Raw genomic sequence first — 26,367 nt, forward strand, 5'->3', positions numbered from 1 at the left:
TTTCCCCAGGGTGTGCAGAAGCACAGCACTACCTCAGTTCGGGGGTGGGGGTGGGGGAGGATGCGCCCGCGTGTTCGCGGGAAGAGGGGTGGGGGCGCGGGGCCAAGGAGGCCGAGCCGCTGGAGCCTGAGGGGGGGTGCGGGGGGAGGCGGGCTGGGCGGGGTGGGGCATGGCGGGGGAAGTGACTCAAGGCCAGAGGCGGACAGGCCCATGGCAGGCGGAGTGGGGGGAGCGCGGGGAATGGGTGACCCCGGACCGACTGGCGGCGCACGGGACAGGGCGAGGGTGCCGGCGCCCCCAGAACGCCGGGGACGAACCGCGCGGGGAGGCCCAGCTGCTGAGCCCTCCGGGACAGGGGTCTGACATCTGGACGGAGTGGGAAAACAGCATCCTGCCCTTGGGGAGTCGGGAGGAGCCCAGTCCCATCCAGCTGTGCAAACAGGAGGAGGAGGAGGTCCCAAGCCTACCCTTGGGAGAGGGGCTAGAGGGGTGGTAAAGCCGCCGCCGCCGCGCCGGCCCCCGCGGTGCGGGTTGCGCCAGCCTCCCCGGAGCCCGACGCAGAAACTTGTTGCAAACAAACAGGCGACCGCGGGTGCCCCTAGCAGCCAGCGGCGGAGTGGGTGGGCGGGCGAGAGGGAGGGGAAGGCTGGCGGACGCCGCAGCGAACTGGTGGGCAGACCCGGAGTCGCCGCGTAAGCGGGGCCGGCTCAGTGCGGTGCGGCAGGCGCGGCTGTGCGGCAGCGGAAGTCCTTTGTTGCAGCACAGTCCCTGGCAGAGCCAGAGCCTCTCCGCGCAGCCCAGCCCGAACGCCGCGCGCCGCCGCCACTGCAGCTCGCGGCCCCTTCGCCTCCGCCCGCCTTTCCCGTGGCTGATTTGCCTTAAACTCCCTAAAACCTCCGCAGCCCCGGTTCCTGCTGCGGCCGGTGAGTATCTGCCAGTTGTGGGGCTATTTGCGCAACTTTGGCCCGGGTGGGAGGACGCGGGCCGCCGGCCTGGCGGAGTGCGGTGCCGGAGCGGTGCCGACCCGTGCGGGGATCCCGAGCGCTGAGGACGCGCCGCGAGGACCCGGCGACGGGCGGCTGCCGGGCCGCCTGCTCGATCCCGCCGTTCGCCCGCGCGCCTCGTCCGGGACCTGCGGCCTCCCTGGGTCGGAGGCGAAGCCCCAGCGGAGACTAGTTCCCAAATTAGTTACCTTCTTTTCCCTTTCTTTCTCTGCCTTTATTTTTTCTTGGGGGGGGGGAGGGGAGGGGAGGTGTAGACGGGAGGCGGGAGGACCCGGTTGATTGACGTGCCCAGAGCCCGCTTCTCTCAACTTACAGCTGCGGCTCCTCGGCGGGTGGGAGGGGAAGTGTCCCGGAGCCCGAGGCCGCAGACTTGGGCGCGCTCCGAGGGAGGAGGCGTAAGAGCCGTGCAAATTCTTGCCACGCTCTTTTCCACCCCCTCTTGCCGGCACACACGCTTTTTGTTCAGTAAAAAAGTAGTGGGTCTCGGGTTTGGGAATTTTCAATGGAAAAGATGTGTTTCCTGGGAAGAAAGTGCTTTCGATTCCAGTGGTGGGCGCTTGCTAGAAGTTCTGTTAGTGTTCTGTAAATGTGTTGGGTGTAGATCGGGAGTCGTTACCACTAAAATATGTAGGCTTGGGTCTGAGCTCAGCCACACTCTCAGCCTCCCTTTTTTACCTAAGCAACGTGTCCGTATGATCTGAAAGGTTGACATGACCTTTTCCAAATTGGGAGCGTCGGGGAGATGTTGATGAAAGTCCTTGATGTTTTCTGGGGACAGTAGGGCATTTGTATGTGTGTAATAATACTCCTAAATCGAGCTCCAGCGTGGTAGGTACGCGCAGATTCTCCATTGGCCTAAGTATATTTCCATACAGCATGTCTCAAGGCAGGAAAACTATTACAGGAACAATTTTCTCCAACCCAAGGACTGGTTCCAGGCTTTTTCAGGCGACTTAGAATCAGTTTCCGAGTTGAAGTTCAAGTCACTTTGGAGCAGAATTGGTGAAGGATGCAGGTCTCATGTTAACTTCAAAGCAATCACCACCTTCTTAGAAACGAAGAAATTAGATTCTATGAAATTTTATCAGTGCAAGTGGATATGATGGGAGAATTGGGAGACAAAAACATGAAGGTTGAATGATAGCTGGCCATTCCAACCTCAAAACTTTTACTTTTGGTTAACTTGCTGGATATCTAATAAAGTCTCAGTAATAACTGAATGGCTTTGGGAGCTAGATAGGGGCTTCCTCATCTCAGAAAATTGAAGCATAGTGGATGTGAAACTATTTTCAAAGATTAATAAAGACAGTCTCATGTAGAGCCTTTACTTTTAACATCTTATATTCATTTTAGGAGATTTCTCCATTATGACCAAGTTATCACAGTATAGAATAACTCAAGTTGAGTAGCCTTTTCTGAAGCCTTTCTATTCTTCCCACTCCAATGTGATGGCCTATTTTGGGGAAGTAGTGGGGGAGCCCTGGTGCCTCACTGTCAGAGGAAAAGAAACCATATTTAACCAGGACCTCAGCAGGGCATGAACACAGTCTCAGCCACTTGCTCTTGACCTTGTGTTTTGATTTCACATTAACGGCTAGATTTTTGTACTGTTTCCTTATTCTCTTCTTTTGCCAGGCTCTGGGGATGATAAGTTCATGGAGCTTTTTCAGAGTGTCTCTGTGTTCCTTGCAGCAGCATTTCATATCCTAATGTGCAAGAGAAAAGAAATGCCTGCTTTCAGGCCTCTCCTCCTCCAGCCAGGAAAGTGCTAAGCCTTTCCTATTAACCTTCTAGGCCAAGGGGGAGGAAACCCTGTGGGATACAAATGTAGAAAAGTGTCCATAGATTTTTATTTTTAAGCTGTAATCTGTTTTCTAAAAGAACTGAGGTATGTTTGAAAAACATCTGTTTGAGAGGGCTCTTTGGTCTGTATAGGATGTTTTCTCCTGTTGTTTTTTCTTGTGCTAATGTATTTTGCCCTGAAATATTGGCATTGTTATTCTTATGTACTTTCATGTGAACCAAATTAAATGTGATTCGTGCCTATTTTTTTCTCAAAATGGAAATACTTATTATAAAATCCATGCTGTTTGTAAAAATTCAGCCAATACTAAAGTACATAAAATACAAAAACAAAAATCATTTTGATTCCCACTCCCCAGAGATAATCACTGTTAACAGTCAATTCCTTGTTTAAAACAAGAGAAGGCAACATTTGATCATAACTGTGCTGTTGTGTGTGCTTCAGAACCCTGCCTAAGGATGGCCTGTGATGATTCATGGCCTTATGTTCTCTGTTCACTACTCAGGTTGGTGAGAATTGGCTAGGTGGAGAAAAAGGGAATGTTTCGCATTGGACTGGTTTAAAATTCTATGATCAAGTAACAGACGTGAGCGTTTAAATATAACAGGGCTGCTATTTTAGGTTTGTCCTTACGAAGTACTTACTGTACTGTGGTAAGCTAGTTCTCACACTTTTTTCATGCTGATGTTGATGTCCAGCTTTTGATGCGTTGGTTTATACTGGCCAAACTCATTAAAAAAATAAAACAAAACCAAAAGCCTCATATTTGTAGAGAGTTTCATAATTTTGTAGTTGGGAAGGAGTGGCTGAATTTGCCGTGAAGACCACTGCCAGGATGTTCCTGTGCTGATATGGCGAGAGGGGTTCCTCTTGAATAGTACCTAGAGGTAGCATGCCAAACATCAAGGAAAGAGAATTAGAACAAAGAAGGGGATTCATGACTACAGTTTTTAGATGTGGCATGGAAGGAGATGGTACATATTTAATATAGATTCTAACTTCTGTTTGTGGCTTGTATGGTAACTACAGGAGCTCTTAGTCAAAGCCCAGAGTCATTTATGACTTAGCCTGGCATAGTCAAGAAGAATGCATGTGAAGTAGCTGATGATGCTCTGAAAACAAAGCCCCAAAGTAGTACATAGAAGTTTAATTACACCATTGGTTATTTAATAGTGTTGGGGACACTGGTCTTTTTACACTACTTTGAGTGTAAAATCATTTTCAGGGGTACCTGGGTGGCTCAGTCGGTTAAGCATCAGATTCTTGATTTTGGCTCAGGTCATGATTTCACAGTTCATGAAGTTGAGCCCTGCCTCAGGCTCTGTGCTAACAGCACAAGCCAAGTGGGATTCTCTCCCTCCCGATCTCTCTGCCCCTCCCCGACTCCCACTCATGTGTGCATACTTGCGCTCTCAAAATAAGTAAATACACATTAAAAAATCGTTTTCCAAATAAAATTGGGAAATTGAAGCATTAAAGCACCAACCAGATTTTCCATTTATTGTCTATGTGAGATACACATAATCCCTTTTAGAGCTAACTAAAGAGCTCCATCCCCACTGTATGTCTTTAGTTTTGGGGGGGGGGGGGTTGCTCTGATGGACGGTGGGAGTCAGCAGATGGAAGAGGAGATGCGGAAGGGGCACGGCGTTCTGCCTACAATGTGGGGCTATGTGAGAGTGGGTGACTGGGAGGCTTAGCATGTTCCAAAGGGGCACTTCAGTTAATAGTCATTGCCATGGAGAGAGTGTTGTCTGGTTTATTTATTAAAAAAAATTTTTTTTAGCATTTATTTATTATTGAGAGACAGAGAGACAGAATGTGAGCAGGGGAAGGGTAGAGAGAGGGAGAGGCATAGAATCTGAAGTAGGCTCCAGGCCCTGAGCTGTCAGCACAGAGCCCGACGCGGGGCTCAAACTCACAAACTGCAAGATCATGAACGGAGCTGAAGTCGGTCGCTCAACCACCAGAGCCACCCAGGCGCCCCGAGTGTTGTCTGGTTTATAAAAGCTGAAACTTAGGGCCCCGAAGCAAGAGTTCAGAGTTTGAGTCCCACATCCTACTTACAAGGTGAGCACCTGAATATCAACCATTAACATTCAGAAAATGAGGATAATAACAATACCTATCTCAGGATTGTTGTGAGAATCAGTTGTATGATGTATGGGAAATTGCTTTGTAAATTTTTGACCACTATATAAATGCTGCCATGACTGAAATAATACAAAAAATTGGACACCTGGCTGGTTCAGTTCATGGAGCATGTGACTCTTGATCTCCAGGTCATGAGTTTAAGCCCCATGATTGTAGAAATCACTAACAACAACAACAACATTGAAGAAATTACTAACAACAACAACCACAAATTGATAGGCAAAATGAAATTTACCTTCTTCAACATATTCAATCAAGACTGATCGAATATTAACTAAATGCCAGGCAATCCTTAGGGCTCGGGATACAGTGATGACGAAGACAATGCCTTGATCTCGAGCTTACAGCAAAACAAAATTATATAATTGTAATTGTAATCCCTGCCAAGAGAGTGTGTTGGACACAGCATCCTATAGTTGTAGATAGGGGCTGTTTTAGAACAGAGGGCATCTGCATTTTGCATTACCCTAGGATCAGGAAAAAAATTCCCAAAAGAGTGAGTGGACATCAAAAAGGTTCTAAGCAAAGGGAATCACATATATGAAAGCACGAAGGCCTTTGCTGTGGTAGGTCCTTTGGGATGAAGGGGAATCTTAAAGCTTAAATAGATTTAATGCTTAAAAAGGGAGTTAAGCTTCTTAGAATGAACATAGTTTTTATGATACTTTTTTTATTGGTTTCATTTCATGGACTTTTAATTAGATAAGAGTGAACCTTTCAGGGTTTTGGTTGGACTTAAACAAGAAAAATGGGGTTATAAGTGGAAAAATTGGAGACAATACAGTTTGAAAAGTTGGGTGGATCTGCAGGGGGGAGGAAGCCCGGCCAGTACTTCCCATTGTTCTAGAACTGCCTCTCTTGCTGCTCATTCAGCAGCACTTAGTGAATACTTACTGTGTTGCACAGAAACAAGCTAACGGCCTTGTCTTCAGGTTGCTCCTCCCAATCTAGTGGGGAGACCTTCCGACCGACGCACAGATAACTGCGGTAGCCAGTTCTTATTTAGCATTTACTCTGTGACAGCCACTGCCTTGTGATAACTCTAAACACTAGGAAGGATTATCATCCCTTCTCAGATGAGAGAATTGAGGTACAGATTGCTTACGGACATGTTCAAGGTCACACACCTAATAAGTGGCAGAGCCGGAATTTGGACCCAGGCGATCTGGTTAGTCTGTGCTTTTTAACACCTACTTTATGTTGCTGTTCTGATGATTAAAACATAGCGTAATAAGTGCAAAATAAGGAGATGATACAGAGTAATATCAAAACCTAAAATAGCGGGAGAGGGAGGTGTTACAGAAGGCTTTCTGGAGGAGGTGATACACTGTTAGATATGTGGGAGGTTCAGGCAGAAGAACCAATCAATCAGCATGAGTAAAAATGAAGGTAAGAAATACATTCAAGAGGAGTGGGGGGACAAGCAGTTTTGTGCTGCTTGAGAATGGAGTTTGAAGCAAGAAGTAGCCAAACATAAGACTAGATGGGTGGGCATGGACGGCTCAGTATGCTTCGCTAAGGAGTTTTTTACTTTTTAGCCTGAGGATATGTGAAGGAAGGCATAGATGGTACGATTTGTGTTCTTTATGAATCGTTTGTTGTAATAACTCAGGAGTGATGACAGAGACCTCAGGAGGGCAGGGAAGGTAGGGATGGAATAGAGGAGTAGATTTGAGAAACAGAAAATTGGTGAGATTCGACAGTTGACTGTTAAGGGTGGGAGAAGTCCCAGGTGACTGGCAAGTAGCCTGGGTGATTGGTGCATGGCAGTGCCTGCTGAGACAGAGAATACAAGGGGGAGGGGCAGATTTAGGTGGGTCCCCAAAGTCACAGAGGTACAGATATAAGTTCTAAAAAATGAACCCTAAAATTACCAAGAATACCAATGCCACGTGCAAAAAAGTGACTTCCTGGTAAAAGCTGCCTTTTGCTGAGAAGCCTGTTGTTCACACAGTGCCCTCTAGTGGTCGGAAGATGCCATGTTGCCTCTTTAAGATGAACAGATCAAAATGTAGAGATGGCCTGGAGTAAATACTTTTCCTCTTCTACTTCTGGAGGGAGAGAGAAGTATTCCAGAAGCCACTATGTTCCCTTTGCTTTCTGTGTGGACAAATTTATTTCCTAGACCTAGGAACAACTCACTTACTCAGAAGTTAGTTGGTTGGCTACCTCACTTATCCAGTGCCCTGGCCAGAAACAAGAGTAATGGCAATTTGTTGCCTATGAGCAATCAAAATAGATGAAACATCAGGTCATGATCTCACGGTTCATGAGTTCAAACCCCATGTCGGGCTCTGTGCTGACAGCTCAGAGCCTGGAGCCTGCTTCGGATTCTGTGTCTCCCTCTCTCTGCCCCTCACCCACTTGCACTCTATTTCTCTCAAAAATAAGTAAAAACATTAAAAAATAAAACAGATGAAACAAAGTGCAGGAACTAAACCCTTATCTTACAGAACATTTCCCTTAGGTCCTCTCAGAAAATTAAATTATGTAGATTCAGTTTCAATGAGTTTTTGTCTAATTTCTTAACCCCTAACGGGTTGCAATGGTGGGCAGCAGGAGATCAGCACCCGTTTTAGAAGTGATAGCTGTTGGCTTGACAAGCAAGACAGAATACTAACCAGCCAGCAAACCACAACCTCCAAAAGCACAACAGTTTGAGGCCATTTTGTGTAGGTGCAAACAACCCTTGCCAGTTTGAACAGCTGTGTTTTAGCAAAACACAACTGATGCAGAGCATAGGGCAGAGAGGTAGTTGGTGTTGCACTCAGGGTTGCAGAACAGTAGGAAGAGCGCTGGACCAGGATTGAGGAGATGGGGACCTTTGCTGTCAGCCACTACAACTGGAGGTGATCTTGAGTATGTCTCTTAACCTCTTAGGGCCTCACTTTGCTTTCTCATGTGTAAAGCATCAGGTTGAACGTGATCGCTTTGTAAAATTCTATGAAGTGTGTTCACAATGATGACATTAATACTTAAGAAAAATTGTTCTGTGCCTGACTGAAAAGACAAGAAGAAATTGTCATCTCTGATTTATTTAAAACAAATTTTTTTTAAGTTTATTTATTTTTGAGAGAGGCAGAGCATGAGCGGGGGAAGGGCAGAGAGAGAGAGGGAGACACAGAATCTGAAGCAGGCCCCAGCCCCCGAGCTGTCAGCACAGAGCCCAGTGTGGGGCTCGAACTCACGGACCATCAGATCATGACATGAGCCGAAGTCGGTCACTTCGCTTGACCGACTGAAGCCACGCAGGCGCCCCTGGTCTCTAATTTGTATGAGAATCCCGTAAGGAGTATGATTATCCCTATTCTATAGATGAGAAAAGCAGGTTTAGAGAGGTAAAGGTGTTTCCTCATAGCTAAATAAGTGGTAGAGTGGGTATCCCAACCTATTGGTGTCTGCTTCCTGGGCTCTTACTTAATACTTTCATTTACCAAGCATGCATTAAGTACCAACTATGTGGGACGTGTGTGCTGGGCACAGGGAGCATGAGAGCCTTGAAGTCTCATCCTTAGCCTTTCGGGTTCAGTGTAGTGGGCATTGCTGTATGGTACCTCTGTTAGTGTAAATGATAAAAGTCATGCTCTGGCACTGTTGGGACTAATGTAAAGCGCCATTAGGGTTTTAAAAGACTTTAGGGTGTGAACACAGAACTGACTCACCATTTATAGCATTGTTTCTATGGGAATATGTGTTTCAAGTTCCAAAGAACTAACTTAAAAATAAAGTTTTGGAACATAACCCAGTTACAATTTCAGAACTTCCTGTGCTAAGTACTGAATTTACAGTCTAATAGCCAGCCAGAATGCCTGTTCTAAAAAGTGAATAAAATTGTCTAAACTTGATCGTGTCTGTCATGTAAGTGCCTTGAAGTGAAACTTTTTACCTTTGCGAGCATCTACAAAACTGGTTCTGCCTGGAAATTTCAAGAAAACCTAAAGAACTTCATTCAGTTTAAATTTAGAGATTGGACTCTATACCCTGGAAAATGGTATTCCAAGAAAGGATTTCACCAGGGTGACCTTATTTTTTACAGGTGGCAAAATCATAGAGGCCACGATCTCAGGCTCAAGAGTCACATTGCCTGTGTTCTCATCTCACCAGGTCCTCTGTGGCCTTACAGAAGTTATATAACGTTGTGCACACACACACACACACTCTTAGACTAGAGCCTGACCATCGATAGGAGCGCTTAGCAAGTGTTGGCTATTCCTATCGTTGTTGTGTTACACTTGTCATTCACTGTACCTTCAAAACCTCCATTTGCCAGTTTGGTGAAGTGTGCCTGTCTTCCGTCCCATTACATCTTCATGCTTTCGTGTGTGCTGCTCTGTATCCCTCTCCAATTATTTACATCCACCCTTGTGCAGATGCCTGCAATGCCTCTCATCTTATTCTCTATTTTTCTCTGTTCTACTCACTCATCAGGTCCTCACTCAAAGCTTCCACCTTTCCTAACGCCCGCTGTCGTAGTACAATCATGCTTTTATTCCCCCCTCCAACTCTTGCTGAACTTTATTCAGTTTGATTTAGTAATTATTCTCAAATTGTTTCTTGTTTTAAAATTTAACCCCTCATTTGTAATTAGTTCTATGTTGACCCTCCTTTTCCACCCTTTACCTCGATGCGTTATGCAATGTTAGGAATGTCGTAGATGTTCAATACACTCTTGATACCCTGCTTTATTAACATGAGAGAGCCCTTTTCATTTCATTTCAGGATTTTTAAAAGGATAGTCTATAACCCTCAAAGTAAATCCCTATAGATATATCCAATCATAGAAGACACGGAAATAGGTATGAGGAAATGAATGTATATACCTAAATGACCTTTGAGATCCAGAGGTAATTGTTAGTAGTTGAGAGATGGGGGCACTGAATCGAGAGTCTGATGCCAGACTCTGCTGCAGATTCTCACTGAGGCAATGCACGCTGTCCCCGGGGAGGCCTCCGTGGCCTATGGCACACATTACAAAAAGATGATTTGCTTTACAGAAGGAGTCGCTCCAAAATTAAGTGACTTTTTCAATCACTTTATTTTTTTAATTAATTAATTTTGGGGGAGGCGGAGAGAGAGCAGGAGCAAGCAAGAGTGAGGGGGAGGCAGAGGGAGAGAGAGAATCTTACGCAGTCTCCACGCCCAGTGCGGAGCTCAATGTGGGACTCAGTCTCACAAGATTGAGATCGTGACCTGAGCCGAAACCAAGAGTCGGACCCTTAACTGACTGAGCCACCCAGGTGCCCCTTCATTCAGTTTATATGCTTATTTATAGGGTCTTCAGTTATCACATGACTAAGGCGGAAGCAAAAGAAACTTTCGGCAAAACTTTTTTCCCAGTTTAAGAGATTTAATGATGAAGGAAAAGTATTTCTGATACCTTCCTATGTCAGTGAGAAATTTACTGAAATAGCTTGCACAGTATAATTTAGGGGACACGTCTACTAGGTAAGACTAGATGCACGTATACAGCTAAAACAACATTACAGATGGAGTTCAGATGTGGGTAGTCACTTGTTGTGCAAGAGTGCCTGGCCAGTAAATCCTGTGTGAGGGACTCATGCCCAGTCCTTGCTGAGTGTTCTTTGCAGAAGGGCACTTAGTGCCCTTTACGAGTGGTTCGTACCCCTTTGAGTGGTCATATGTCCTTGTTCTGTAATCCTAATCCTAGTACCTACTTTACCACAGTTAACTGTCCCCTTGATATACTGTTTAACAGTCAGAGATCTTTGCTGTTCTATGAAATAAGAATGTTGGATCAGATTAGAAGTCTGTAAACTCTAAAAATCTGTGAATATCTAAATTAATATGCTTACTGTGCTTGGTGGCTGTTTTTGAATTTGAGATGAAACTTTCAAACTAAAAATTTTAAAATCCAGCGTAAAATGTGTCGCATCACCTAACTTCTTTCTTTTCCTGGAGAACTGCATGCACACAGATCTCCATCTGGCTTAGAACTCTTGACTTTGGATCACATTTGAAGTTGTGCTCTCAGTCCCAGCCCTTGACTTCTAGCTGTAATAAATTTGTTTCACTAGTGATATAGCTAGTATATAATATAAGCAATCACAGATTCAGTTATAAAGGCAAGAAGAGCTAAACGCTCTTGCACTGTTGATGGGAATGCAAATTGGTGCAGCCACTGTGGAAGACAGATGGAGGTTCCTCAAAATGTTAAAAACTGAACTACCCTATAATCCAGTAATCACATCACTGGATATTTACACACACAAAATAAAAACACTAATTCAAAATGATTCATGAACCCCCAAGTTTATAGCAGCATTATTGACAATAGCCAAGATATGGGGCAGCCCAAGTATCCATTGATTGATCAATGGATGAAGGCGATGTGGTATATATACACAAAGGAATAGTATTCAGCCATAAAGAATGAACTCTTGCCATTTGCAATGATGTGGATGGAGCTAGAGAGTATAATGCTAAGCAAAATAAGTCAGAGAAAGACAAATACCATATGATTTTATTTATATGTGGCATTTAAGAAACAACACAAGTGGGAAAAGGGCAGGGGGGGAAAGACACACAAACCAAGAAACAGACTGTCAATTATAGAGAACAAACGTTACCAGAAGGGAGGCGGATGGGGGGGATGAGTGATAGGTGATGGGGATTAAGGAGTGCACTTGTGATGAGCATTGGGTGATGTATGGAATATTGAGTCACTACATTGTACACCTGAAACTAATATTACACTGTATGCTAACTATACTGGAATTAAAATTAAAACTTACAAAAATAAATAAAAATAAGAACAGCTAAGATATAAGCAATCCTTTTATTTAAAACGTTTGCAAGCTTTACTATAATATAAAGTTAACTAAGTTTTAGTAGCATTATTAATATCAAAAAAACCGAAAGGAGAAAACTTATTTTGGAATTTGAATAAAATTGTTTTTAATGAATTAAATTTACTGTAAATGAATGTAAAAAAATATTTTCAAAAAGGGGGTGCCTGGGTGGGTCATTCAATTGAGGGTCTGACTCTTGATTTTGGCTCAGGTCATGATCCCAGGGTCATGGGATTGAGTCTCGTGTTGGGCTCCATGCTGAGCATGGAGACTGCTGGAGATTCTCCCTCTCTCTCTCTCTCTCTCTCTCTCTGCCCCTCTCCCCTGCTCACTTTCTCTCTCTGTCTCAAAAAAAAAAAAAAAATCAGGGCACCTGGGTGGCTCAGTCGGTTAAGCATCCAGCTTTGGCTCAGGTCATGATTTTGCGGTTTGTGAGTTCAAGCCCCACATGAGGCTCTCTGCTGTCAGCATGGAGCCTGCTTCAGGTCCTCTGTCTCCCTCTCTCTTTGCCTCTCCCCCGCTCTCTCTCCCTCTGTCTCAAAAATGAATAAACATAAGAAAATTAAAAGAATAAGTGAATGAGTTTTTAAATTTTTAATGCAAAAAGTATTCTCAAGAGATAGATAACAAGCTAAAAGTCTCACAAGAATTTAGATCCTTCACCCCAGATTCCATGCCCCACCTCTCTTCTTTTTTTGTTTTTTTGTTTTTTGGTGTTGTTTTGTTGGTGTTATTAAGCCTTCTCAAAGCTTTTCTGTGTAATAAGTGAGGTGTAATAAGAACAAAGTTATGGGTACTAATATGTGAAGGATTGTTATTAAAAGTTACTCTACTTTTGGGGTGCCTGGGTGGCTCAGTTTGTTAAGCATCCGACTCTTCGTTTTGGCTCAGGTCATGATCTCATGGTTCGTGGGTTCGAGCCCTCCATCAGGCTCTGTGCTGACAGGGCAGAGCCTGCTCGGGATTCTCTCTCTCTCTCTCCCTCTCTCTCTACCCCTCCCCCACTCATGCTGTCTCTGTCTCTCTCTCTCTCTCTAAAATTTTTTTTTAAAGTTACTCTACTTTTTAAAGTTAGTTTTACTCAGAATGTGGATATTTGCATAATAATATTGATGAAACTACAATTCTAGGTCAGCCTAGAAACTGTAGTCTTAGCATGAATTTTGTTTGGCCTTGAGCTCTCTGAGGGGAAGGTAGGAATGTGAAGTGAAGACAGTGGGGTTCATACCCATGCCTTTCTGACCCAGAGTCCTGTGTTCTCTCCACAAGAGCATGATGCTCTCTTCCATAGAGAAGGTACTTTACTGAATACGTGTTGAAGTCACTAGTGTAGAAAAAGCCAAAATTCTCAACAATGTATCCCTGAGATTGCAGAATACCTGTGCTATTGCCGATTCTCAGTACTTTATATAGTGCCTGGTGCCCCAGAGCACTCAAGGAATATTTGTTGCATTGACAAATGTGCGTTCAAATGCTGTTGGTGCTCTTGTTCTAGTGTAGTGTTTATATTAACACAGATGCATTTTTACTAACTTCACTGAATCTGATTTTCTCTGGAGAGGTGCCCATCATATTGGTCTTGGATGTACTTGCAACAGTTTTGGTTGCTGGCCGTAAAACTGCTTTCCATTTAGGGGCGCCTGGGTGGCTCAGTCGGTTGAGCGTCCGACTTCTGCTCAGGTCATGATCTCACGGTTCTTGGGTTCGAGCCCCACGTCGGGCTCTGTGCTGCCAGCTCAGAGCCTGGAGCCTGCTTTGGATTCCGTGTCTCCCTCTCTGACCCTCACCTGCTCATGGTCTGTCTCTCTCTCAAAAATAAATAAACATTTAAAAAGAATTAAAAAAAAAAACAAAAACCTGCTTTCCATTTAGATTAGAAGAGGTCTTGGAACTTTTCAGCTCTTTTTTTTTTTTTTTTAAGTTTATTTATTTATTTATTTAGAGGAAAAGAGAGCACAAGCAGGGAAGGCGCGGCGGGGGGGGGGGGGGGGCAGGGGGTGCAGAGAGAGAATCCTAAGCAGGCTCCTCGCTCTCAGGGCAGAGCCCAATGCCGAGCTCAACCCCACGAACCATCAGATCCTGACCTGGGCCGAAATCAAGAGTCGGACGCTTAACCAAGGGAGCCACCCAGGTGCCCCTAATGTCTTTATGTCATTATATTAAGCACAGGATATGAAAAACCTGCACGTCTTCACAGATTAACTGCTGGCGTTCCTCCTACTAGACTACTGTTTGGAAGGAAACCTTAAGGTTAGCTGACTAGTCAAACTTAGCTCCTGCTACTTAGAATATGCATGACCACCACCACCACTGCCGTGTTACTTCCGTTAGTTATCACCCATCAAGAACTTTACACATTGTTTCTATGAATCCTTGTATGTGATATGTTATTTGACGTATTATCCCCACTTTGAAAGTTCGGGAAATTTGGGGCCAGTGAGGGTAAATAAGTTACCAAAGGCGGCGAAGCTAGATTGGAACTCAGCTCTCTCTGACGCAGAGCCTGTGTTCTTTTCCTTGTACCGTCCTGTCCCGTCCCGTCCTCATCGACATTTCATCCCTCTTCTGTGCAGGGCATTCGTTATCATCCGGAAGAGTTTGTTTCATTTTTTAACAACTCTTATTAGGAGATTTGTTTTGAGATAACATCTATCCTTCTGCCCCTTTCTCTTTATTTTTCATTAAAGTTCTCTATGAATCCTACAAAATGACTATAGACCTAGAAATCTCATCCTATGGTGCTGCCACTCTGGAAAACAGTATGGACTTTCCTCAAAAAAATTAAAAATAGAACTACCCTACGACCCAGCAATTGCACCACTAGGTATTTATCCAAAGGATACAGGATTGCTGATTCGAAGGGGCACATGCACCCCAATGTTTAGAGCAGCACTATCGACAATAGCCAAAGTATGGAAAGAGCCCAAATGTCCATGGACTGATGAATGGATAAAGAAGATGTGGCATATATATATATATATATATATATATATATATATATATATATAATAAATATATATTGTGTGTATACATATAGGGTGTGTATACACACACACACACACACACAATGGAATATAACTTGGCAATCAAAAAGAAGGAAATCTTGTCATTTGCAACAATGCGGATGGAATTAGACTATATTACGCTAAGTGGAATAAGTCAGAGAAGACAATTATATGATTTCATTCATATGTGGAATTTAAGAAACACAATAGATGAACATGGGGAACACAGGGAAGCAAAAATAAGATAAAAACATAGAGGGAGACAAGCCATAAAAGACCCTTAAATACACAGAACAAACTGAGGGTTGATGGGGGTGTGCAATATGGGTGATGGGCATTGAGGAGGGCACTTGTTGGGATGAGCACTGGGCGTTATATGTAGGTGATGAATCACTAAATTCTCTTCCTGAAATCATTGTTACACTATATGTAGCTAACTTGGATTTAAATAAAAAAATAGAGAGAGAACAAACTGAAGGTTGGTGGAGGTGTGGTGGGTAGGGGGATGGGCTAAATGGGCGATGAGCATTAAGGAGGGCACTTGTTGGGATGAGCACTGGGTGTTAAGTGTAAATAATGAATCATTAAATTCTACTCCTGAAACCAGTACTATGCTATATGTTAACTAGCTTGACTTTAAATTAAAAAATAAAAATAAATAAATAAGTCTAAGAAGCTGTGAGTTCAATAAAGTTAAAGCTTCTTTACAAAAAAAAACTCATCCTATAAAAAATGGGCTTGGGGTCAACATGTGTGTGTGTGTGTGTGTGTGTGTGTGTGTGTGTGTGTTGTTTCTCACCCTTTGAATAAGAGATTGTTTTTGGATTTGTTTTATATAATTGTTATTGTTACAAATTTCATATCCTTTGTTTATTTACTTGACTTTCCATCCTGGAAACTTACTCATTTTCTCCTACAGTCTTCGTTCATTAATTTAATTTTTAAAGGCCACACGACAGTGAATTTTAATTTTAGGTAGTAGATTTACCTGGGTTCACTTGCAACTCCCTTACTACCAGACATTTCAAATTATAAATAACATGTTGATGGATATCTTTGTGCATATATTCCTTTTTGTATTTAGGTACATACTAAGCATGCTTCCTCATTGGTTATAGATACCTGACTTATAGAAGGTTGAAATATTGTGCCTATTGACATGCTTGATTTGGCTTACAAAAAAGTACAATGGTTGCAATTTTAAGAAGGCGCTAGTCCTCATGATAAGCCACCGTCTTTTTTTTTTTTTTTTTTTTAATTTTTTTTAACGTTTATTTATTTTTGAGACAGAGAGAGACAGAGCATGAACGGGGGAGGGTCAGAGAGAGGGAGACACAGAATCTGAAACAGGCTCCAGGCTCTGAGCTGTCAGCACAGAGCCCGATGCGGGGCTCGAACTCACGGACCGCGAGATCATGACCTGAGCCGAAGTCGGCCGCTTAACCGACTGAGCCACCCAGGCGCCCCAAGCCACCGTCTTTTTACTAGACTCACTAGATGCATATCCCTGACTAAGCAACTCTGTGTCATTAGGCAGGAAGAACAGGAAGAAGGAGGAGGGATGGGTCTTTAGGTAGTGGGGAAAAGGGGTATGTGATCGAGATATGATCTGTGAAGAACAGATAAAAAGCAAGTGGAAATAAACTGTAGATACCTCTTAATTACCATTGCAAGGATTGAAGGGTTTGGGGACTGGAGAGTGAACATTTAATGTCTCTGAACAGCTTGTTAAATGTTCTTTTTATGCTCAGGTTGTATAGGAACTTGTTTTTAAGTAGAAGATAGTGAAGTTTATGTATACAGATTAAAAATTGAGGCTATGGATTGAGCGTCCGACTCTTGATTTCGGCCCAGGTCATGATCTCACAGTCATGGGATTGAGCCCTCCTGTCAGGCTCTGCACTGAGCTTGGAGCCTTCTTAAGTTTCTCTTTCTCTCCCTCTGCCCCGCTCCGCTCCCCTGCTTGTGTGCACTCTCCGCTCCCCCCCAACTCCCCGCCCCCATTAAAAAAAAAAATTGAGGCTAAAATTGGATCTTATTTTAGTTTTATAATATAATGGATAGGGCTTCTAGTGCTTTTAATGTTTTTCTCTCCTTTACCCAAGGTCGACTCACTACATTAATAATATTTATAGTGGGGGGGGGCCTGGGTGGCTCAGTCAGTTGAGCATCCAACTTCGGCTCAGGTCATGATCTCGCTGTCCATGAGTTCAAGCCCCCCATCAAGCTCTGTGCTGACAGCTCAGAGTCTGGAGCCTGCCTCAGATTCTGTGTCTCCTCTTCTCTCTGCCCCTCTCCCACTCATGCTCTGTCTCTGTCTCTCAATAATAAATAAATATTTAAAAAAAAATTTTTTTTAACCTACAAAAATAAATGGCCAATAAATGGCCAATTTTGTATCACCTATAGCCCCCCCACCCACCTCACTGGATTTTTTTCAAGCGTAGTTTAGGGTACATCACGTCATCTATAAATACGTTAGCGTGTTTATTTAAAAGATAGGGACTCTTTTAACACAACCAAAATACATTCAACACACTTAAATATGAGCAGTGATTCCTTAATACCCGTTACCTAAGTTTTTAATACTCTGTAGTTTAGTTTATGAACTTTCAGTTTAAGTTGTTATTTTATTTACTTTCATTGTTTGTATCCGTCAGGTACTTTTAAACTTTTTCCTTTCAAATCTAGTAAATGTTATTCCCAACATAGTTTGAGGAAACCAAAGTGATGGTTTTTGTTTTTGATACCTTAGCTTGGGTTTCCTTTTTTAACAAAATATTTATTTTGAGAGAGACAGAGCACGAGCATGTGAGTGGGGAAGGGCCAGAGAGAGAGAGAGAGAGAGAGAGAGAGAGAGAGAATCCCAAGCAGGCTCCGCGCTGAGGGCTTCGATCCCACGAACCATGAGATAATGACCTGAGCCAAAATCAAGAGTCAGATGCTCATCCGACTGAGCCACCCAGGTGCCCCCATTGTGCTTCTTAAAATCAAAGTGGGAAGCTTGAATAAATGGCTATCTTCATCTTCAAATTTAAAAAAGCATTCAGGTATATATTATTGAGTTTTCCTACACTGGAATGGAAAACTATGTATACCTTTGTTATAATAGCAAAGTCACACAAGTCACAAAGTGTGATCAAAATTACCCTTCAGGTGCTTTCTAAAGATACCTCGTCTGACTTTACTATTTTTGTTTTACATAGGTCTCTAATTAATAGAAGATGGCAAAGCCCAGCCACAGCAGCTACGTCCTTCAGCAGCTAAACAACCAAAGGGAATGGGGTTTTCTCTGTGACTGTTGTATTGCAATCGATGACATTTACTTCCAAGCACACAAAGCAGTTCTGGCTGCCTGTAGCTCCTATTTTAGAATGTTTTTCATGAACCATCAGCACAGTACTGCGCAACTGAATCTCAGCAACATGAAAATTAGCGCCGAGTGTTTTGATCTCATTCTGCAGTTTATGTATTTAGGCAAAATCATGACTGCTCCCTCTAGTTTTGAGCAGTTTAAAGTGGCAATGAACTATCTACAGCTGTACAATGTTCCTGACTGCTTAGAAGACATACAGGATGCAGATTGTTCCAGTTCCAAGTGTTCATCTTCTGCTTCTAGCAAACAGAACAGCAAAATGATCTTTGGGGTAAGAATGTACGAAGACACAGTGGCTAGAAATGGCAGTGAGGCCAATAGGTGGTGTGCAGAACCCAGTTCAACCGTAAATACACCACATAACAGAGAGCCCGATGAAGAGTCTTTACAGTTAGGAAATTTTCCGGAACCACTGTTTGATGTCTGTAAAAAAAGTTCGGTGTCCAAATTATCTACTCCAAAAGAACGCGTGTCACGACGCTTTGGACGGAGTTTTACCTGTGACAGCTGTGGATTTGGCTTTAGCTGTGAAAAGTTATTAGATGAGCATGTGCTAACCTGTACTAACAGACATTCGTACCAAAACACAAGATCCTACCACAGAATAGTGGATCTTAGAGATGGAAAAGACAGTAATATCAAAGCTGAGTTTGGCGAAAAGGATTCTTCTAAAACATTTTCTACGCAGACGGACAAATACCGAGGAGACCCGAGCCAGGCGGCCGAGGATTCGACTTCAACCCCTGGAAGCAGAAAAAGTAGCACCGTGGAGTCTGAGCTAGCCGGCGAAGAAAAAAGCAGAGCTGCCGAAAGGAAAAGAATCATTATCAAGATGGAGCCAGAAGATATTCCTACAGACGAACTGAAAGACTTTAACATCATTAAAGTTACTGATAAAGACTGTAACGAATCCACTGACAACGACGAATTAGAAGATGAACCTGAAGAGCCATTTTATAGATACTATGTTGAAGAAGAGATCGGTATTAAAAAAAGTGGTAGGAAAACTCTAAAACCTCGGATGTCAATAAGTGCTGAAGAAAAAGGAGGTTTAGAAAGTATGAGGCCCCCTAACAACAGCAGTCCGGTACAAGAGGATACCGAAAATGCGTCTTGTGAGCTGTGCGGACTCACAATCACCGAGGAGGACCTGTCATCCCATTACTTAGCCAAACACATTGAAAATATCTGTGCGTGTGGTAAATGCGGACAGATCCTTGTTAAGGGCAGACAGCTTCAGGAACACGCGCAGAGATGTGGAGAACCCCAAGATCTGACAATGAATGGCTTAGGAAATGCCGAGGAGAAAATGGACATGGAAGAGAATCCTGATGAGCAGTCAGAAATAAGAGATATGTTTGTTGAAATGTTGGATGATTTCAGGGACAATCATTTCCAGATAAACAGTATCCAAAAAAAGCAGTTATTTAAACACTCTGCCTGTCCTTTCCGATGTCCGAATTGTGGCCAGCGTTTTGAAACTGAGAACCTAGTGGTTGAACATATGTCTAGCTGCCTAGACCAAGATGTGTTTAAGAGTGCCATCATGGAAGAAAACGAGAGAGATCACAGACGAAAGCATTTCTGTAATCTGTGTGGAAAAGGATTTTATCAGCGGTGCCACTTAAGAGAACACTACACTGTTCACACCAAGGAAAAACAGTTTGTCTGTCAGACATGCGGAAAGCAGTTTTTAAGAGAGCGTCAGTTGCGACTGCACAATGATATGCACAAAGGCATGGCCAGGTATGTCTGTTCCATTTGTGATCAAGGAAACTTCAGAAAACATGACCATGTGCGGCATATGATTTCTCATTTATCTGCCGGTGAGACTATATGCCAGGTCTGCTTTCAGATATTCCCAAATAATGAACAGTTGGAACAGCACATGGATGTTCATCTGTATACATGTGGAATATGTGGAGCCAAATTTAATTTGAGGAAAGATATGAGATCACATTATAATGCCAAGCATTTGAAAAGAACATAAGTGATTTTCTACCGTACTCACGTTTAGTTGATAGCAGACAAAACACCAAAGCAAAGGATATGAGCTATTTAGAAATTGATTTTATAAGATGAATTGTTGGAGAAAGATCTCAAGGCCCTTTTACCTTTAATATTTTTGTTTAGGATCTTAAGTATCTACATTTTAGATGTTATTAAATGTTTATCATTTTTGTTATTTCTTCATAGAATTCTTTGATTTTAGTTTGTTTTAGCTATGGTTAAAATTACTTTTCAATGTAGACTACAAGTGGTTGTTACCCCTTCAATGACTATTAAACTTTAGTTTTTTTATCATAAGGTGATGACTTTACTATTTCTATGTGGGTTTTTTTTTTTTTTTTTTTTTTTTTTTGTGAGGTTATCCTGTGAAATTTTAAATCCAACATCATTGGCCATTTGTGTTTATTTAAAAAAACTTTTTAAAGTAATTCTTGGAAACTATCTCATTTGCTATTAGCTTTTTTTTTTTTTTTTTGTAAGTTGAACAGTGATTTAGCTACTGTTTATTCCCCCCCTTTTTTTTTTATCAATGAAATCCATATTCTTTAATTGACATGCTTGTTAGGCAGGCTAGGTGCATTGACTCTAAACTTGAAGGTTGACATGGGCTCAAACTTGGCCTAAAAAGATTGATGGACCTAAGGAAATTCCTATAAATGAATATTTCCTATAATTGATAAAATATTATCATTTAATAATCACATTTAAAACTTATATTAAGTGTAAAATCCAATGACTTTACCCCACTTGAGAAATTAGTGGGGACATGTCATTTTGTTTTGTGATATTAAATTTAACTATGATAGTTAATTAAAAAGACATATCTTGTATTCATTTAAAATAATTTAAAATATTCTGATTTCTAAAGTGTATTAGTTTATCAATTATTTTTGTTTATAAATAAACTTTAATAGCTCTCTAGGAATATGACATCTAAAGGAAAATGATTTTTCATCTTTAAAATTACATACTTTTGGAACTTAACTTTGAGATTTGAGAAAGCTGCCATGTATATTGATAAATCAAATAAAATAAAGAAATCAATTACAAACCTGGTTGTTCTATAAAAGTAGAGTGTGCAAAAAAATGTCTTGTGTTTTATACTAAGATTTGGAGGAAATGTGTTGTGGCAAATTGCAGTTTATCGCCATGCTTTATTACTATTTTTTTCTGTAAAGGACTGCAAAATTTGAGGACTATAAAATAATCACAGAGCATATAAGTAGAAATAGCTTATCATTTTTAGTTAAAGGAGTATCATTGTTAGTTGTTGCTGGCACAGGGTCTACATTGAATTACATGGGAATTAAAACACTGGCACAGCCGACACACCAATAACCACATCTACCGAATAGAATGCCTTTTAATGTGAATTACTTGCATTGTCATACCCTTCTCATAACGCAAGGGATTTTAAGTGACGTCTGTATTTAAACATATAATTCTGTAATTATGCACAGTAACTTAACAGCATTGCTCTTTTTGCTTACATCAGATTTTTAAGCTATGCAAGTCCTATTTTTCTATACAATTTGCATACGAGGAAAAATTGCCAAGAGAATTGAGACACTGACTAACACAGATCTAGCTGAAAGAGAAGGAAGTACTGGAGCACAGTGTGAGCTCGGAGATTTGTGGGGATACAAGTAAGAATAGGATAAGTAAGAAGAGGGACAGTGCAGGTGGCATGTGGTATTAAAATAATGGGAAATAGAGACGGGGGAAATACACTAATAGATAAACAGGAAGTTAGGAATTTTTTTTTTTTTTTTTAAAGCCACATAGCAGAAAAAGCAGGAAAAGTGATTCAGCTGAGTCTTGGACACAGTAGTTTATCAAGGAATTAAATCTGGAGTGCCACTTGAAATATGGTGTATATATTACTGATAAGAACCTGATAAAAGCTCTGTAACAAACCCAGAGACCGTCAGAGGGTTGCGTAACGAGATAAGATAAACTCAACAAATTTCCAAACTATTGATAGAGTATCTCAGTGAACATAATTTTTAGGGGGAATCACTTTTTTCCATGATCTTCACCAATATCGATTGCAGTGGCTTCCCACCATTAAAGAATAGGGTGGTTTCTAAATACTCCCGTGCTGTAAAAAAGGATTGTCTATTCCATTAGGAAAAGGGAGCGTTAATTTAATGTTTTGACATGGACCGACAGCCAACAATTTGCAAGCAAATATATAAACATTGAACATAATGTCTAACTTTACATAACTGAGAAGTTTATGGTTTCTCGAAGCCCCACCTCACCATGTGTCCTTCCAGTTCCATATTACTCAGAACAACTTTTGTTTTGTTTTGGAACCAGCTATAGGGCAGCACAGGCTCCTGTGGGTATAATGTACAAATTTTCCTCATTAAGGCAGAGAGTACATTTAAAAGCTACTTGCCTCTTACAGTTAAGGGGAATGAAAAATGGCTGACACCTCTCTCCAACCCAGTTTCCTCTGACTTCCTTCCTTTCCTGGGGTTACAGAGCTGTAACTCCTTGCTATTGCTTCTTGCCCTCCGTGCTGTGAAGGCAATGAATCGAGGTTGTGGAAGCTACCTTCTCCTCCTGCCTTTTACAACTTATGTAATTAGGCTCCGAATCCAAAAATGAAGGGAAAATCTAGACAGATAATCTGTGGAATCTTGTGTCTCATAACAGAGTCTTGCTTTTAAAGGGCTTTGTTCTTCAGCAAGAAATCTTAGAGAAATTGAGTCCGTGCCTATCAAAGCTTGTCACCGGTTACGGTGACAACTTGGATGTTTATAATTCTGTAATAAGCACCACTAAGAATCTCAGATTAACGAAGCACAACAGGGTGGCAGTGCAGTAGGACTCAGAAATCTGACTTAATCTCACCCATATTTTTAAAGTAAAACTATTGAGGCAAATGACTCTCATGGCGTAAAATGGTACAAGGCTAGTTTAATGTATGAGGTTCGAATGTGGACAAAACTTAGAAGAAAGAACAGGGATTCTAGGGGCTAGTTATAGAACTAAAAGAATTAAAATAAGGACAAACTTTGCTAGGGCAGTCAGAGCACCAATCAAAAGGAAAACTAATAGACTGATGTGAAAAATCGTATTTAAGTGCTGTAGTTGAAAACAAAAACACGAACGAGATGTAGGAGTTGAATAAAATATAAACATTTGGGATTGTCTTAGGTGAGAGTAGAGATTGAAGTACTTTGGTAGGTTAAAATAATACTGATACATTAAAATAATTACAGCTATAAAATGCCTAGTGAAACAATTGCTGTGAACATGCCAAGGATATGCCTAAATGCTTGAGATAATATACTCAGTTTTCTATTCTAAAAAAGTAGGAAGAGAAGCTAGTGACGGTTGGCAACTTTCTCCCTGGTTAAACAATACTTGTTCCTCTATACCACAAGTTAAGGAACTTCCATATATACTAGATCTCTGGAAAAATCCCCCCTCATAATCAGTTTAACAGTTAAAGTAAACATAAAACTTGTCATTGTTAACAAAAAGGTGAATGAGTACCAACCAAAAGAAAACCCAAATGTGTATCGGTACACGTTGTTGGGAGTAAAGAAGTGTGGCGTGTTTCTTGATTTTTAATGGGTTTTGTGAGTTAAAATTAATTTGTTTTCCATGAATCTACTTGATCAGTTCCTCATCTTTCCTCACCGGGCCCCACCTCCTTTGTAACCAATGTTTGTCTGTGATAAATGCCAGCGTTCCTCAGGCAGCGTAGCAGTACAATGCCTAGTCCCCCAGGGTGCCAAAAAGCTCTGTGGGGACATATCCTTGGGGAATGCCCCCCATCTCCTTGATATTTGAGGTGTAGGGAACGGGATGACAGGATGCATGCCAGCAAAGTGAAGCAAGTAGGGTGCTGTTGGGTGTTTAAGAGCATGAAGATGCCGCCCAGATTAGGAAGCCCTTGATCCATCCATCCTAGAGCTCTCCCTTAGTAATCCTGGCATCCATTTACTTAACGCTCTTTATGCTCCGCCAAGTGCTTTACGTGCACAATTTTAATTAAGCCTCACAGCCTTATGAGGTAAGTATTCTTTCGATTTTCCAGATGGGGCACTGAGGTTCACAGAGACTTGAGTATTTTTCCCAAGATCACACAGAAATTAACCACAAGAGCTAGAATTGAGCCTAGACCTATTTGATTTCTACATGCCTGTACTTAACCACTCAGCCACATACCTCACCTACCAAGAAGTACAAAGGAGGCCCTTTTCAGCCTAGGAACACGTGTGATAAAGCTCCTATGAAACTCTGTGCTCCATGTTGCATCTGTGATCTGCTGTGCCTGGTAAGGTACCTAATGAATGCATTGAATAATGTGGAAACATATCAGTTGGACACGAAACTTTTTATTTGAATGGGTCACATTCAGAGTGATGTTTTAGAAATAAATCCTGACTATTGACATGTTTTAATTTTCCTTTATTTAAACTTAAACCTTTAGTGGTATAATCAGCCATTTGGGAAGACCCATTGTAAGTGCCCAAGTAAAATTTAATTTGAATTCCACTTCTGTACTTCTACTGTAACTTTTTCCCCTTCTACTTTCCCTATTCCTGACCTTTATGTTTTCATCTCCAAGCAGTCACCATTTTATTGGTTATGAGACTGATGAGTTGAATAATTCCAGCCATTTGAAAGTATTCCCAAGAAAAGCCAGGACCCCAGAATAACTAGTGTCCTCTTTTTGCCTTAACAGATGATGTGGATAAGAAAATTTTCATGTCTTTGGCTAAAAAACAAAATTCTTAATTGGCATATTGTGATTGGTTTGATTACAGAGTGATGTAAGTTGGCCTAAAATCAAAAGTTGGTTATTCTCTTTATAGTTCAATTTACCAAAAATATTAGTGTAAACTTATAAACACAGTCTTACTCATAAAAGAAATGAAAGACAGTTTCAGGAAACAACAGCTGTTTTTGCACGCTAACCTAGCAGCAAGCTTAAAAAAAAAAAAAAAAAAGAACAGTTAATGGTTTAAGTGAAACCATCCCCCTCCCAATCTAATCTGATTTTAACTTGATAACATCTATTGCCTGATTTCTAAAAGCTATACAATAGGTTTTACTACTACTGTATTAAATGTACTACTTTAATGGTCTTTCTACCATCTGCCAAATGTTATTTTTTGAGTGAAGAGAATAAGATGGTGAAGACTCATGGATGATGCCTTTATAATTACTCAGGTGGCCCACTTTCATTGCCTTCTAGCAAACTCAAGCACATACTACTTGGTAACAGATCAGAAGAGTCTTATACTAAAACCAGATGAAATGTAGCTACTTATAAATTTATATGCTGGCAAGAAGCAAAGATGCAAGGATTTAAAATGCAAGGCCTTTTATGTCTGTGAGTACTGGTAAATACAAACTAAATGATAATAGCTTGTAAACATGCTAGTTTTGAACCAGTTTATTGCCGCTTACGTATTTATATTCAGGTGCTTAGTTGACTTTGTCATTAAGAAGCTTAAATCGTTTCCTTATATCCAGGAGAACCAAATCATTGAGGTCCATTGGTAGTGACAGAATTGTTCATCCTTTCTATCAAAATCTACCACAGATCACTAGGGGGCAGGAAGCCATTAGAATTTCTCATTACGTTACTCATTTGTTGACAAAAAAGGTGGTGTAAACATTGTAGTGCAGTACTTGGCTCTGAATCGAATGTATCAATATACTCATCATCATTGTGACCAAGTAAGACGTCACAGGAAACTCTCAGGCCGGGGGATGACAAATATGTAAAAGACATTTCCTTTCAGAATCAGGAATATTAACAATTTTATGTGAGAAAACTTGCATGACTCTCTGTACTTACCTGTGTGGGAAAGGAATGGTTTAAAGAGGACAGCCTAGGAAGCCCCCACTTAAGCTTTATTTCAGAAGTTACTGTGTTGTTTTTATTGTACTTAATACCAGTCAGAATCAGCAAAGCTCATTTTTGGATGACAGAAATAGAATTCCATCCAGATTATGAAGGCCATCTTTTCTTTCAAATGCTTATGCATTCCCTGATGTGGGAGAAAATATTTTAAGAGACAATCTCTTTTTTTAAAAAAAAAAATAGGGTAAAGCATTGTTGCAAAAAATACAATTCTACCCAGAATCACTGAGGCAGTTTAGGAGAGTTGTGAACTGAGGAATTTGAAGGAAAGCTCCTTCTCAGCGTTCATGTGTGTACTTTATTTTTGTT

General features: G+C 41.4%; 1 protein-coding gene across 3 annotated transcripts in view; it reads left to right on the forward strand.

Moving 5' to 3' along the window:
- The first annotated feature begins 189 nt into the window (after nt 1-189).
- The window catches only part of ZBTB1 (zinc finger and BTB domain containing 1), a 28,776-nt gene continuing 2,598 nt past the window's right edge, over nt 190-26,367 (forward strand). The window contains exons 1-2 of one of the 3 annotated variants that reach the window (XM_019451575.2): nt 190-923; nt 17,983-19,898. In XM_019451575.2, coding sequence (XP_019307120.2) covers nt 18,001-19,898 — 1,898 coding nt within the window. In that variant the 5' untranslated portion in view covers nt 190-923; nt 17,983-18,000. Of the gene's footprint in view, nt 924-4,400; nt 4,879-17,982; nt 25,522-26,367 lie in introns of those variants that run through there. The other 2 variants (XR_008417224.1, XM_019451573.2) reach the window with 2 other exon arrangements.

This window comes from Panthera pardus, unplaced genomic scaffold (assembly GCF_024362965.1).
Source record: "Panthera pardus isolate Hobbes unplaced genomic scaffold, ASM2436296v1 HiC_scaffold_24, whole genome shotgun sequence".
NCBI classification, from domain to species: domain Eukaryota; kingdom Metazoa; phylum Chordata; class Mammalia; order Carnivora; family Felidae; genus Panthera; species Panthera pardus.